Raw genomic sequence first — 16,368 nt, forward strand, 5'->3', positions numbered from 1 at the left:
GGAACTGGATGTACCGATCGGAAAATTGCCGTATGTATTAATAACACCATCTCTGAGTTAGGCCCTCTAAGAAGCGGAATGCCACAGGGGAGCATCTTAGCCCCCTTCCTGTTTAATATTTTCCTGCACGATTTTCCTCATCAGTCCAGAAATTCTAAAGCTATTCTCTATGCCGATGATTGCCTAATTTACACGCACAATGAATCACCGATACAAGCCCTGAATCATAGTGCATTCCATCTAGGTGAAATAAGCTCATTTTATAAGAAATGGGGAATCAAAATAAACGGCACCAAATCAGAGGTTATATGCATTATGAACCCTTCTGGTAAATGCCCTAGATATGTGGTGCCGGAAAGTAAATCCCTTCAACTCTCTTTAGATGGCACAAACATACCATTCAAAAACTCAATAAAATACCTTGGAGTCACTTTTGATAAGTTATTAAAATTTAATGCTAGAAGCCAACTAGGAAAAACAAAAAGAATAGGTGGAATGTTTGCAACACTATTGAACAACACATACTTATCTAAATCCACCAAGATGCTACTCTACAAAGTCGCTATCAGATCAGTTCTCACTTATGCCTTCCCAATCTGTTTTACTATATCTCCCTTAGTAGCCAAGGAATTGGAGATATTCGAGCGGAAAATTCTGAGAAAATGCATCGGGAAGAACTATGAAAATTTCATAAAACGTTTCTCAAATACTTACGTATATGAAAATACAGATGTTCTACCTTTCTGTAGGTATGCCGTAGGTATGTCGTTGCTGACCAGATTTGTTGCAAAACTTGCAGGCCACGAGAATGAACTAGTCAAACAAATCTACGAAAGTGAAAAATCATTTAACTGGACTGGATCCACATACTTGTCGCCCATTGGTATCATCAACGAACGCATTGACGACGATCCAGCTCCCCTTAATCTCCCCTCATTCTACATGAGGGGAGATTAAGCCTAGTACCTGAAAAAATTATTTTATATTATTTTTATACATTCATCTATGTACATTCATCTATTTACATTAATTGTAATTTGGATATGTTTTGTCAGCTTGCTTAACAGAACTTTTGTTATTTATTTATTTATAATTGTTATTTAGTTTTATTTATGTTATTTACAGACTTATGGTATGTTTGCAATTTTAAGAGGCCGAAAGCAAGCCTTGCCAAACTGTTCAGTTTGTAAAATTTTACGTATACTATTCTACTTTAGCAATGTTGCTTTATACACTTTCTTTGTTATTAGAGTAAGACACATATAGCTCTAAGAATATTGTTATTCTCTTCGTATGTAAGACAATCAATGTTATCGAAAAAAAAAATTACTTACTTACTTTTAGCATGCTTGATGCCACTTTTTGATAGTTTATGGTGTTTTCTTATCAATCACGAAGTCATTTACAAAAATATTTCAAGGCGTGAGGTTGAAGGCAGAATTAGTCTTTACTTTCTGTTACGTTCCGAATCAGCTGTTTCTCTTTTGTACATGAAAAACATGTATAAGTAGTTAGTTTTTCTGTGCTGTTCCGTTCTGTTCCGGACGAACCTGTTAAAAACAAAAATTGTCTACGTAATTGTAAGTGACAGCGGCTTTTAAAATAAAGAAAAAAAATTATTTGTTATTGATTTTGTCAGATGAAGAGAATACTCTTTTTTATTACATATTTCTCTTATTTTCTTTTTTGAAAACATGTTGCCGTTATTGCAATTAAAGCAGAGTACGGAAATAAACAAATCGAAATGTTTGCTATCGTTTTGTTTTGTTCTTTGCAGTGAATAAAACAAAAACCAAACAAAAACAATGAGAATGATTGTCCCATTTTGTTTTGTATTGTTTTTGCTCATGAGCGCAAACTGTACATTAATATAAACGTACGCAGCTATAAAAGAAAAGAGTAAGAGCAATATTGAAACATTCTGATAAAAAAAACATTTAACAAACATTTGGTAATTGATTTACTCATTATAATAGAGAACACAGTACAATAAAAAACAAAACGAATAAAAAATACGTTTCTCTATCTGTTTTGTACTCAAATGTACGATTGTAACGGTAAATTAAATAATGAAGATGAGTGAAAAGCTAATCGTTTCGTTTTTTCTCTTTGTCACTTGAAAAGTTTTTGTTTTGTTTTTGCTCATGTACAATACAATATAAAAATTTTGATTTGTTTTGTACATTTTGCAAACGTTTGCGAAATGTTTTGTTTGTTTTCATACTCTGAATTAAAGTTGCATTCGATATTGTCATTTTTAAATACATTTTAGTGAAAATAAAAATGAAATATAATTCCCGCTATTGGTGTTAACACCAAAAATCTAAAATAAAATGCAGTGTACATAAAAGCATCAAATTACACGTACACGAAATTGACATCAAGCATTTTGATAGTGTATGTTGCCCTTTATATTTTAATATGGTTGTTAAACAATGGCCCATAATCATAGTCAAAAATAAAGTATATTTCAAGAGAATTAAACTCGACTTTACTTAAGAGTGGACTTTAGGTATATCATAGACAAGTTAAAGTATACTTTCTCACCAAATCCCAGACCGACGTGGCCCTGATCCAAGAACCTTGGATTAACCAAAATAAGGTTTGCGGGTTAGGGATAGCGGGATACACGTTATTTATCCCGTCCACTGAGGACAAGGTAAGAAAGTGTATCCTGGCAAGGAGAGAACTCAAACTAATAATTTCTCATTCCTTTAGGTGCGGTGACATCACTGTTGTGAATAGGGAAACCAGGGGCACAAAGTATACAGAGGCGTCACGAGACAGAAAATAATATAGTTCTATATTTGTTTCATTTTTAGTAACTGCCCTTTTCATTTTGTTTTAGTCTTAATTTTCTGCCGCAATAATTCAACTTCTTTCCGATTTAGTTTGATGCAATCATTTATTTTTGTAATATTTCCCTTTTAATTGCCATTGTACATGTGGAGTTTTATTTTGCAAATGTAAAAAACAACCAAGAATTTTGTTTCATTTAAATTTACACATAAACAATACACACATTTTTATAATTTTCCATTTTAAAAAATTTTGTGCCACAGACTACGAAAAAATTGTCTTACAAATTTATTTGTTTGTTTTGTTCACATTTCTTTGTCTACCAAATTCGTGTTGTATATAGCGTTTTGCTTTAACACATCACTGATATTGTAGTACAAAATATATTGCTATCTCTTTTTATGAGAACTGCCCTAACATCTGATTTGGCGTTTTTTAAACGTCAAATTTGACACTTCTGTATATTCTGTGCCAGGGGTGAGCGGACGCTGACTTTGGCTTCGGTGTACATGCCGTATGATGCAGCAGATCCACCAGGCAATGAGGTGTTGGAGCTAACGGCGTACACAAAAAGGAGAGGTGCTATCCTGGTTATGGGATGTGATGCAAATGCTCATCACAGCCAATGGGGCAGTGCTGACATCAATAAAAGAGGTGAGTGCGTCTATGATTTCATAACTGTCAATTATCTAGTTATCTGTAACAAGGGCAACATGCCCACGTTTAGGAACAAAGATAGGCAGGCGGTTATACACATGACCTTGACGAACCAAGATGATAATTTCGTTAGAGATTGGAGGGTATCCACGGACTGTTCCTTTTCGGATCATAGTAGGATCACCTTCACCTTGAACTTCAACTCGTCCTTAAGGGTACCATTTAGGGATCCTAGGCGGACAAATTGGGGAACCTTTTATGACAAGGTACGTACTGGGTTTGAACAGTTTACTTTATGTGAACTGATACCACCCAAGTTGGAAATAACGGTGAACAATTTCACCCGTTTATTAAATGAGAGCTATGAGTCATCATGCCCAATGAAATTTCCCGGTAGGCGTAAACAGCCAAAATGGTGGACTAAGGAACTTCAAGTTCAGAGGTCGACGGTTAGGAAATCTTTTAATAGGGCAAAGCTCACTGGATTAGAAGGAGACTGGAACAACTACAAGGTGTGCTTCAATAAATACAAGGGAGATCTTAAAAGAGCGAAGCGGATTTCATGGAGGAATTATTGTGAATCCGTTGATAGCGTCAATGAGATGTATGATGAGATAGCAACGCTCAACATGCCTACCTCAAGGGTAAGTCCGTTGAGAGTGCGCTTCATGAAGTGGTCGGTTGTATAGAGCACAGTCTGAAGCATAGGGAATATACTTTAGCTGCGTTTCTTGATATAGAAGGCGCCTTTAACAACATTAGGACAGAGGCAATTAGGAACTCGTTAGTAGAACTTGGGGTCAACGACTTTCTAGTGAGTTGGATAATCTTAATACTGGAAAGCAGGATTATCAACTCAACCCTAGGGGACGATGTGATCAGAAGACGGGTTACCAGAGGTACACCACAAGGTGGAGTTCTTTCTCCTCTGCTGTGGTTACTGGCGGTTAATCCTATTCTCAGGACCTTCGAATCTAAGGGTAGGAAGATAGTCGCCTATGCGGATGACGTGGTGATCCTGATTAAGGGAAAATTTCTCTCAACTATCAGTGACATCATGCAGGAGTCGCTTGGCGATCTCTCGTCTTGGGCAAAGACTAACGGGCTGGGTGTAAACCCATCAAAGACAGAATTGGTGTTGTTTACTAGGAAGTATAAGGTAGAGAACTTCAAATTGCCGAAACTAGACGGCGTTGAGCTGAGTTTATCAGGGGGAGCCAAGTATTTAGGAACCTTCCTTGACAATAAACTGTCATGGAATATAAATACGCAGGAAATATTGAAAAGGGGCCTTAATGCCTACTATACATGTAGGAACTCAATTGGCAAGAACTGGGGCTTGCGACCTAGTATGGTTAATTGGATCTACACTTCTGTTGTTAGACCTATTATTACTTATGGCTGCACAGTGTGGTGGGAGGCAATGAGGAAACGTAGCTACAGGGCTATACTCAATAAGGCTCAAAGATGTGCATGTCTGGGTATCACAGGTGCCTTAGGCAGCACCCCGCAGGCGGCGTTGGATATAATCCTGAACCTACTACCCATTGAGATATATGTTGAAAGTGTGGCAGCAAGGAACTTACTCAGACTATCGGAGTCTTCCTTGGTGAAACCCTTGCAGATAGGACACACTATGATACTGTATGAAGCAGGTCTTGTTGGTCAGGGCATTATTCCATCTGGAATCTCTGACTATAAGGTCGCGACCTTCAGCTTTGGTGCTTCACCCCCAGTAGAATTCCCCACTAGGCAGTTTTCACAGACGGTTCCAAAATGGATTCTGGTACAGGGGCCGGGGTTTATTTGGTCGACCAAGACATCAAGCGCTCATATAGACTCTCTAACGAGTGTAGCGTCTTCCAGGCAGAGATCTTCGCGATCTGGAAAGCCACAGAGTTGATATGGACACACATCAATAGGGGGGCTGTAGTGACAATATATGTAGACAGTCAGGCGGCACTGAAGGCCTTGGAATGTCATTTAGTACACTCCGACCTAGTAGAGGACTGTAGGAGAGCTCTGGAGGAGCTATTGGTACACTACTCAGTGAGATTGTGTTGGGTGCCAGGGCACTGTGATATACAGGGTAACGAGGTAGCAGATGAACTTGCTAGACATGGTTCTGATCTGGACCATGACACTAGGGAACGGGCTGTTAGACCACCCATTTGTCACTACTACAGGGTAATCTACGAAAGATTCCGGGACTGCGCGAATCAATCCTGGTGCAGTAGAACAGATTGCAAAGTGTCCAGGGCCTTATGGCCAAGACTGAATGCGAACGCGACTGGAACACTGTTAGAGTTGGATAGGTACAATCTCAGGATTCTAGTAGGAGTGATAACCGGTCATTGCTCAATTGGAGCCTTTAAGGGTAAATGGGATATTGGCACACAGGACTTCTGTAGAGTATGTGGGGATGCAGAGGAGATAGAGACAGTAGAGCACATTATGTGCAACTGCCCTATGCTACAGGGTCACAGACTTAAATGGCTAGGAAATAGATTTCTGGACGATCTTGGTAGTGTTGCTGGCTGCAAACTAAGCAACATACTGGGTTTCATTAAGGGAATAGGGTGGCTATTTAAGGGACGTTCTACGGCAGGTCCAAATCCGTAAAAAGACTTATCTTTCCTTTCTTTCTTCTTCTTTTTATCAGACGGAATTTTGGACTTCTTTTTGCTTACTCTAATGCTATCATCTTTATCTATCTCTATTGAAGGGAATCACAATGGACCTCAAGGTCTCTGGGTGGAAGTACACTCAATGTACACCCTTCCTAACCTAACCTAAAGTATACTTCTGACGCTGAAGTCGACTCTAAATATAATACCATGTTTAATTTGCAGAGTTAATCATCTCAATCGTGATTTAGCTCTAATCACTTCAAAATCGAGATGATTATCCATACATTTAAATGATTTGTTAATCACTTCAAATTGACATGATTAAATCTTAATCACTTCATTAATCACGTAGGATCAACTGAACATACCTCAAACTGATGATGATGTAGCATCGGCCACCTTTTAGTGTAGTACCGATAAATAAATTTTGACAGAAGTTTTTTTTTCTTTTAAAAACCTTAAATAATCCATCAATGTTCACAATTTTATTATTAAAAAGTTTAAAATAATTTGCTGATATCTTTAATAAAGTATTTATTTCCATATTTAATGCCTTAAAGAAATATAATTTTTTTGTTTTATTTGTCAAATTACGGCCATTTTCACAATGTACGATTAAAAGTTAACGTGAACTTTAACCGCAAGTTAGGCTAATATGAATTTCACAATGTACGATTAATTCTTAACTGACACTATTTAACAACAAAGTTGCTGTTAAATATAACCGAATAAATTTCGCCGGTTAGCATCTTAATTGTAAGAAATATAATAAAAGAACATGGAAAAACATTTATATTTTTTGTAATATTTATAATTTTTAAAAGTGTAAAGCGAAGAAAAGTAAATTTTGCACGGGGTGATCCATATACCACCCGGATATTGCACTTACAAACCAAACAACAAATGTGCACTTTTCCTTGTTGGTTTTCAGTAATTGTTGTTCAGTTTGTTCTGTAAATTTTACAGTTAGGAACCTTAATATTTTTGAGTTTTGTACGTTTTTCTATTATACCACTAAGAAAACACATATTATTATTTTTTATGCCGTCTTTTAGACAATTTTTTATATTTCAATCTTTCATTACACTATTTTTCGTAAACAAATGTATGCATTATTGCCATACTTTCTACTGAATGCTTTGGTTAAGTAATCAAATGATGGTGAAACGTAAATCGGTAACCGTTGGTTAAATGGTGCCCGTTAAACAAACCGACAGTTAGTTAATTTCCCGGTTAAAATGAAATAATCGTACATTGTGAAAATGGCCGTTAATCATTTTAGGTCAACTTAATCATCTCAAATGTAATTTGAACGGCTTTGATTAACTTAATCAAAATTTTGCTTAAACGCGTTTAAAAGCCCAAGTGTGAACATAGCATTAAACTAGCTGAATTTGTTTTTAACTCATTTAACAAGAGCATCAGCTGTTCTTCGCCAAGTGAAAAAGTTCGTCAAAAAGAAAAAAATGTTTATGTTACAAGATATTGGCAAAGATTTTGCAATTATTTAACAGATCAATAATATTACTAGCAGAATATCCTAAATATGATATTAATCTTTTTTTTCCATTTTTCCACCACAAACAACTTTCTTTCTTTAGATATCCCGGTTACTTTTATTGTTTATGTTTTTTGGTTTCTTTTTTATTTGTGTATGTCAGCAGTTCAGCGTTGCCACTTGTCTGTTTTTTGTTGTATATTGTATGAAAACATTTTCTACATTTGCGGTGGCACCCAGTTAAAGTCGGTTCAATTTAAAACATACTTTAATTTTGACTATGGATGCAAATTAATAAAAAGCAGGTTTTTATTTTAAAGTTGATTTTAAAAAGAACCGACTTTAGTGTTTGACTATGATTATGGGCCAATAATGTGTTTTAACAACTCTTTTATAACATGAAATGACATTTAAGCTTAACAGCAGTCATTTTGTTTTTTTTTCATTTACAACACTAAAATACAATACACTAAAATCACAAAGAATTAAAACACACACGATTTTTTAGAAAAAAATATTGAAATGTCTTAACATTAACATGAGTACTTTACTCCACCATGAACATATTAAAAATTTAACATGAAGTCTTAACATCATGTTTTAACAGCATTTCATGTCTGTTGTAGATACGGGAGTCTTGAAACAAATTCTTTTTATACGTCATATCAAAAAATTAAAGGTGTACATTTCAGTTTCAATTCGAATGAATTTAATCTAATACTGTGTTCACATTTGCAGAGTTAATCATATCAAACGTTAAAAAGCTCTAATCTCATCAACATCGAGATGATTACCCATACATTTAAATGATTTGTTAATCACTTCAAATTGACATGATTAAATCTTAATCATTTCAATAATCATGTAGAATCACCAGAACGTAGATGTACTACCGATAAATAAATGTTTCATAAACAACTATAAATAATCCATCACTGCTCACAATTCCATCATTAATAATTATAATAATCTGCTGATAACTTTATTAAAGTATTTCTTTCCATTTTGCTTTAAAGAAATATATATTTTTTTGTTGTTTTTTATTTGTCAACTTAATCATTTTAATGTCACTTACCCCCATTTTCTCAATCTCTGGTTATTTTTTATCGTGACGATAAACTGACAGTTCTCATAAAAAAAAAAATGTTAATTGGAGGTTTATCGTTACGAAAAACGATAACCAGATATTGAGAAAATGGGGGTTAATCACTTGAAATGTAATGTGAACGGCTTTGATTACATAGCTAAACATGCCCAAAACATGCTTTTTGATCGCTTACATATTTTTTTCGTGTAAATCTATCCTTACGGTATATGTATTCATAAATGAAATGTGGCAACATTGTTGAAACTGACGAAGACGTAAATAAATAAACGAAAATTAGCTTATTTTGCGTCTAAAATACGAGAAAAAAATCACTGTTTTAAATAAAAGTAAATAAATTCCAGAAACATAAAATGGCGAGCACCTCCAGGTATTGCAATTTATCATATCTTTTTTAAGAGTTTAACTTATGAAATATTATTGTTACAGAGATACTAACAAAGTATGCTGTTATGCACATCCAGATGCTCCCCTTATAGAAGATTATAGGGCTGGCGACATGATTTGCTCAGAATGTGGCCTCGTTGTAGGTGATCGTGTAATTGATGTAGGTTCAGAATGGCGTACATTTAGCAATGAAAAAAGTGGAGTAGACCCCAGTCGTGTTGGTGGTCCGGAGAACCCTTTGTTGGGTGGTGGTGATTTATCGACAATAATTGGGCCGGGAACTGGTTCCGCATCATTCGATTCATTTGGATCCCCCAAGTATCAAAATAGACGCACAATGAGCAGTTCAGACAGATCTTTGATATCAGCATTTAAGGAAATATCAATGATGGCTGATCGTATCAATTTGCCCAAAACTATCGTAGATAGAGCAAACAATTTATTCAAACAGGTAATTTTTATGTTTTTATTAAAAAGTGCATCCATTTTTTGTACATATGCATCATTTCCATACTAAATACAAAACGATTTTGCTTTTAATTTTTCGATATACCTAGGTGCTAGTTTGATTTTTAAATGAATTGCCGAAATATATTAGTATACCCGGGCAATTTTAACCGATGAAATAATGTTTTTTTTTTATTTTCAATAACCTATCCTATAGGTTATATTCGGTAGCAAATTTTTATTAAAATAAAAAATGTAAACAAATGGTATTCTACAAAAGAAGTTGTGTCTGTAATCTATTAATTACAGAATATCGATTTGAAAAGTGGATACTTCATTAGTCTTGGCGTATTGGTAATAAATTAAGTTTTTAATCTAAAATTTCGCAAATGTGGTTCATCAAACGCTTGGCAAACAAATTGATTATAATATTCACAATGCTATTAATTTTCACGACATTTGTAAGACCAATTTTGGAATATGTTTCTCTTGTTTGGGATCCACAAAACGAAATCCCAGAATTATGCTAACTTCGATCCAATGAGTATCATGTGTGTTTAATTTAACAATTTATGCCCTTTTTTGTTTTACTTTTATTGAATCTCAATAATATTTCGTATAATTAGGAATGCATTAACTTTATTATTGTTATTTAATTTAAGAACTATACTAGCATGTAACATATTGTAACTTCATTAGCAAATTAAATAAATTAAATGTAGCGTACCACCCTGGTAGTCTAGTTGGCAATGTGCCGTTTCCCTCCAGAGTCGCTGGCCTGTTTCAATACAGCGGGTTTTTAAACCTCGTTACTAAGGAGTGAGATCGGAAAAACCTTCAACAAAACCCAACTTGGTCCTACAAAAAGTTTGCCAAACAATCAAAAGTCTGCTATCAAACTGTTTCCAATGTTATTAAACAGTACCGGGAGAACTTGTCCGTTGATAGAAAACCTGGTTCAGGTAGAAGGAATGGTCAACGTGATGTTTCTAATGCCTAAAAACTAGAAAGCATTTTCGAAAAAGCTTCCAACACCTCCGGTAGGAAAGCAGTCCGGTTAGGTCAGTACTCGGACTATTTGGTACGAAAAGTTAAAGCCAATCCAGGTTTAAAAGCATATAAGGCTCAAAACGTTCCTGACAGGAACTCTGCTTAAAATTTAGAGGCCAAAGACAGAGCACGGAAATTTAAGTCAAATTTATACAAAAAATATACCTGTTGCATAATGGATGACGAAATGTACGTATGGAAAATTTTTCGCAGCTTCTGGGTCAATTTTTTTATGTTGCAAATGCTCAAGGGAATGTTGAAGAAAAGTTTAAGACCCAAAAGCAGACAAAATTTCCAAAAAGTTCTTGGTATGGCAAGCAATATGCAGTTGCGGCAAAAAAGCCAAACATTTGTTACAAACGGCTCTATAAATACCGAAATTTACATCAAGGAATGTTTACAAAAAAGGATGTGTCCATTCATAAGACTTCTTAATGTGTCCACTTATTTTTGGCCTGATTTGGCATCTGTCACTATGGTAAGAAAGGTCTTGAGTGGTACAAGAACAATAATGAGGTATTTGTACCAAGAGAGGCAATTCCTCCAAATTACCTGTAGCTGAGGCCAGTGGAGAGATATTGGGCTCTTGTTAAAAGAAAATTGAAGATCACAAAAAGGTGTTCAAAAGTGTGGTAGATTTTAAACGGAGATGGACAACCTGTTCGAACAAAGTGACATAAAGCACTATAAAAACCATAATGGAAGGGTTTTCGGAAAAGGTTCAAAATTTCATCATTAGTGATTAGAATTATAAAAATATTTTTTTTAATTATAACAATAATTTCAATCTAATAAAAAAATATTAAAAACTGTAAGTTTAGTTGTTTAATTTGTATTAGCATTTATGTATGTTAAAAAGTTTCCGACCTCAGTCCTTATACTGAACGTTTAAATAGAGATTGAAGTGATACGAGAAAATGTTGAAAATTTATTAAAAATTAATGACTAGGAGGGTAAAAATATTTTTAATCAAAAATTTATCTTTTAAACAATTATTTTCTTTTGGTTGTAAGCAGAGTTCGAAAATAAACCGTACCTTATTCGTACCGTACATTTAAAGAACACATTCCCTTCACCTGCCTTTAGTGTTTGTACACATGTACATTAGAGTGTCCTAAATTGGCGAATTTTGGAACGCATACCTTCTATTTTTTTAATATATTTAAAGCTATAGTTAAATATGAAATTTTGTTTTTCTATCATGATTGCAACCCAAGGGAAAAAATGCATTTTTTCAGTTTATGTAAAAATTTTGCCATTAAATAATTACTTTTGCAATTTAATTTAAAAGAATCGAAATCTATACGTAATTGTCGTTCTAATAAAATATAAAACACAATAATTGGTTAAAAAATGTTAAAGTTATTAAAAAATCGCCAGGCCATTAACGTGTCTCAGGCCACTAGAACAAGAAATGTACGAACAAAATTAACATATTTTGAGTATTTTGAGAAATATTAAAATAAAAGCTTATTTTTACTTAAAATATATCCATATTTACTTGTATATGAGTTTTTGTCTTCGTAGGATAACGTTAACCTATTCGCAGGTATAACCAAAAAAAATATTTTTTTTAACGGCAGTTTCAAAACTCCAATTTCAAATTTTTAAAAATTTTGTTAAACAAATTTCAGAATTTTTTGATCATCACATAGGGATTTATTTACAACATAATAGGGAATAAAAATGTGAAAAAGTACGTAAATACCTCCTATACTTTTTCCGTACCTGCGATTTAAATTTAGCGATTTTCGAGAAAAACTAATTATTTGGCCATATTTTGGCGAATCAACCGAATTTCCTTACTGTTATGATTTTTAAGTAAAAGCTATTCAGAATATTATAGTCGAGGTAATTTTAAACGTAGTCTGTATGTTTTACTAAAATCGAAAAACGCTAACCCTTAAATCGGTAATTTTTTTCAATATTTGGAACTTCTAATGGAAAGATAGCGAAATGTTATATATTTTTGGGCCTATTTTAATAGAACTTAAGAAAAATATAACATGATGTCTAGTATTTATAATAACATCACAAAAATTAAAATTAACCCTTAATAGCACTTGGGTTAAAAAGACACTCAATTTTTAAAATCACGAAAAACACATTCAATATGAATGGTGCTAACTTTAATGTTTTTCACAGTTAAATAAACTAAATCATTCAGGTTATTTTTTAAATTTAATAAATCAAAAGTACACTAAAGGGTTAAAATCAATTTTATTATTCAAAAATCTTCAATAAAATATTAATTACGTTATTAAAGAAAAATCAGGTATAAATACAATATTTTGACGTTTGAAAAATGTGTGGTCAAAATTGTGAACCTTTTTCAAAATGGCTTCGTAATACTATTTTCTAATACACAACACAATATTTTAAAGTTTGTTTCCTATAATAATCAAATTTTCATCAGCACTATTGAAATTGACTATTTTTTAATGGTTTTAGAAGGTAGGGGTAATTTTAACCCCAAGTGCTATTATGGGTTAATTTTAACTTTTATGCTGTTTTTGTAAATACTAGACTTTGTGTTATATTTTCCCTAAGTTTTATCACAATCGGCCCAAAAATATATAACATTTCGCTATTTTTCAATGAGAAATTCCAAATATTGGAAAATTTTACCTTTGACCTTCTCGATTTAAGGGTTGGCGTTCTCCGATTTTAGTAAAAAAAAAATAGTGGGTATGCGTTTCCCTCCAAAAAATTTTTTTTGGGACACTCTAATGTACTACGTTTGTGAGATGATGTTCGCAAACACTACGAATAAGGTACGGAACATTCTACACATTCACTACCTCGTAGCGTTTATGTACTTTTCGAAATATACACTACGTTTAGTGTTCTTTTTAGCGTACATGTATCACTAAATTTTCAAATATGAGTAGTCATGAAATTGTTGAATCCAAATTCGAAAAATAAAAATTTTAAATATTTTTTGTTATTTTTAATGAAGTATTATTAGGCTTAAGTTTTAAATTAGTGCACAGAAATAAAATTAAACCATTTTGATCTTAAAAATTTAGTGCACAATTTGAAGTTGCACTCAAATTAGTGCAGAATAAAAATTTGCAATAAACTGATGATTGCATTTTTTTAAATCAACTAATTTAATTTTGAGTGCAAAATTTTTTAACTCACTATAACTAATGTGTAGTGAGTAGGGTATTCAATTAATCGGGTTTCTGGTTTAATCGGTTAATCGAGCAAATAATTAATGGAGGTTTAGATTTAATCGGTTAATAATCGGTTAATTAAAAATTATTCGATTAACCGAATAATTTATATTTTCATTTCAAATTGAAAATACAACAAAGAATTTTGTATACAAAAACATAAAAAATCGCAAATAAGGTAAACATATCGCCTATTTGCTGCAACAACATCATTACTCAAAATCCGTGTTTATTGAACTGAGTAATACAAAATATGCGCTGTTCTATAATCTTTCATATAGTTTTATCAGTTTTCAAAAAAATAAATTATTTTTTGTGTGTTTTGTTGTTGTAAACATTGTAAAATGTTTTCTCGTGTATATGATAAGTAAAAATTGGGTTAAATATAGGTTAGAAAGATATTAAAATCTCCTATTTAAATTTCTGAAATCGCATGACTTGTTGAAAATTTATTTAAGAAATAGTAAAATGTCATAAAATATTCAAAGATGTTTTTCTCGAAACGATTTTTTTGGAATTATGATGTTGTTGCAGCAAAGGAGCGATGTGTGAGTTTTTTATAGTTTTAGTGAAATATTCAGTTATGATAAAAGACACATTTCAAAAAAAAAGTTTCGTCTATACATGTAAATACAAAGTTTCAAATACATGTAAATTAAATATGTCAGTTGTTATACATACTCACTAAACATGTTTATTGGATGTTCAAAAAATATCTAATTTTAATTTGAAATTTGTATTTGAATTGAAATGGAAAATTAAATACAAAAAAAAATTTAAAGTGCAAAAAAAAGGAATTTCGGTTAATCGACACAAATTAATCGGTTTATTTGTTATTTGAAAATCGGCAATTTCAAATTATTCGAACAGTTAACCGTCCAAAATTAATCGGTTAATCGATTGAATACCCTAGTAGTGAGGCTGCTAATTTTCAACTCAGCACTAAATATGAACAAAATGATTGCATCTATGATGTACGGTATAGTATTTTTCCATGTTTTTTTGTTTGTCTGTTTCATTTACTTGTATTGCCTATTAGAAATATATGCATGTCGTTGTTAAATTTTTCATTATTTGTGTGAGTAAATTTGCATGAGTACATCATTTGTTTTTAATTAATTTTTCCATTTCAATAATTTTTTGATCTATTTTTGTTCATTATTTTTAGATAGAACAATTGAATTGGCTTGAAAATTATTTTTACTAACAACTTTGTGGACTGCGTATAGGTATCTAGAAAATAATATTTTTTTTTTTTAAAAAATGCATTTTATTATACTACCTGATTCAATCAATCCATTATTTTGTAACCATTTCAAAAGTGTTTTTATGGTACTTGTACAAATTGCCAATGCAAATTTTATGGAAAGTGTAAAAAATAATTTTTACCTGTAATTATGTGTGGAAACCCCCAAAAATGAATTAATGGTATTGATTTATTGCCTTTGTCAAACAAAACTCATATACGAGTTTTGTTATTATTTTCGATAAAAATTATTTATAATTATCTAAAAAATAAAAATATTTTAATGATTTTCGATAATTAATTCCCATATTTTATTCAAGTCCTATTCAAAAGTAAAAATCTACAAACATATTCTCAAAAATTATAAAATTTTTCGCAACATAAAAATACTAAATGAATTTACAATTGAACACATTTAGAAATACATTTTCTTACTTCTCCGTCATTATTTTTGTATTAAATACATCAATTTCTGCCTTCATCAATACACCACATGTTCAACAAAATCTTCGATAAATGTACGCTAAAAAATACACTAAACGTAGTGAATGTGTACAATGTACCGTACCTTATTCGTAGTGTTTGCGAACATCATCTCACAATCGTAGTGTACGGTATATTGTATATGTGCATTAGAGTGTCCCAACAAATTTTTTTTGTTGGAATTTTGGAACGCATACCCTCTATTTTTTTATATATATAAAACTATAGTTAAATATGAAATTTTGTCTTTCTATCATGATTGCAACCCGTGCCGACATGCGATTTAGTTTTGAGGTGCATTTATAAGGAAAAAAAATGCAATTTTTTCAGTTTTTGTAAAAATTTTGCCATTAAATAATTACTTTTGCAATTTAATTTAAAAGAATCGATATGTGTACGTAATTGTCGTTCTAATAAGATATAAAATGTTAAAGTTATTAAAAAATCGCTAGGCCATTAACGTGTCTCAGGCCACTAGAACAAGAAACGTAGGAACAAAATTAACATATTTTGAGAAATATTAAAATAAGAGCTTATTTTTACTTAAAATATATACATATTTACTTGTATATGAGTTTTTGTCTTCGTAGGATACCGTTAACCTATTCGCAGGTATGACCAAAAAAATTTTTTTTAACGGCAGTTTCAAAACTCAGATTTCAAATTTTTAAAAATTTTGTTAAACAAATTTCAGAATTTTTTGATCATCACTTGGGGATTTATTGACAACATAATAGGGAATAAAAATGTGAAAAAAGTATGTCAATACCTCCTACAGATTTTCCGTACCTGCGATTTAAATTTTGCGATTTTCGAGAAAAACTAATTTTTTGGCCATATTTTGGCGAATGAGCCGAATTTCCTTACTGTTATGATTTTTAAGTAAA

The 16,368-nt window shown here is 32.3% G+C and overlaps 3 protein-coding genes across 3 annotated transcripts in view; all 3 read left to right on the forward strand.

Moving 5' to 3' along the window:
• Nucleotides 1–3,308: 3,308 nt before the first annotated feature.
• LOC135950529 (uncharacterized) lies at nt 3,309–4,145 on the forward strand. Its single transcript, XM_065500066.1, has one exon. The coding sequence runs from the start codon at nt 3,309–3,311 to the stop codon at nt 4,143–4,145; it is 837 nt and encodes a 278-aa protein (XP_065356138.1).
• A 1,087-nt stretch (nt 4,146–5,232) lies between these two features.
• On the forward strand, nt 5,233–6,078 carry LOC135950530 (uncharacterized). The gene has a single exon (XM_065500067.1). It carries the CDS (start codon nt 5,233–5,235, stop codon nt 6,076–6,078), a length of 846 nt encoding a protein of 281 aa, XP_065356139.1.
• Nucleotides 6,079–8,912: 2,834 nt separating this feature from the next.
• TfIIB (transcription factor IIB) overlaps nt 8,913–16,368 on the forward strand; it is a 66,800-nt gene continuing 59,344 nt past the window's right edge. The window contains exons 1-2 of the mRNA XM_065499591.1: nt 8,913–9,059; nt 9,119–9,527. Of these exons, the coding sequence (XP_065355663.1) occupies nt 9,043–9,059; nt 9,119–9,527 (426 nt within the window). The 5' untranslated portion in view covers nt 8,913–9,042. The remainder of the gene's footprint in view (nt 9,060–9,118; nt 9,528–16,368) is intronic.

The sequence above is a fragment of the Calliphora vicina genome, chromosome 2 (genome assembly GCF_958450345.1).
Source record: "Calliphora vicina chromosome 2, idCalVici1.1, whole genome shotgun sequence".
NCBI classification, from domain to species: domain Eukaryota; kingdom Metazoa; phylum Arthropoda; class Insecta; order Diptera; family Calliphoridae; genus Calliphora; species Calliphora vicina.

Coding starts and splice junctions, on each gene's coding strand:
- LOC135950529 (XM_065500066.1), top strand. CDS start 3,309: ATGCCGTATGATGCAGCAGATCCACCAGGCAATGAGGTGTTGGAGCTA.
- LOC135950530 (XM_065500067.1), top strand. CDS start 5,233: ATGGATTCTGGTACAGGGGCCGGGGTTTATTTGGTCGACCAAGACATC.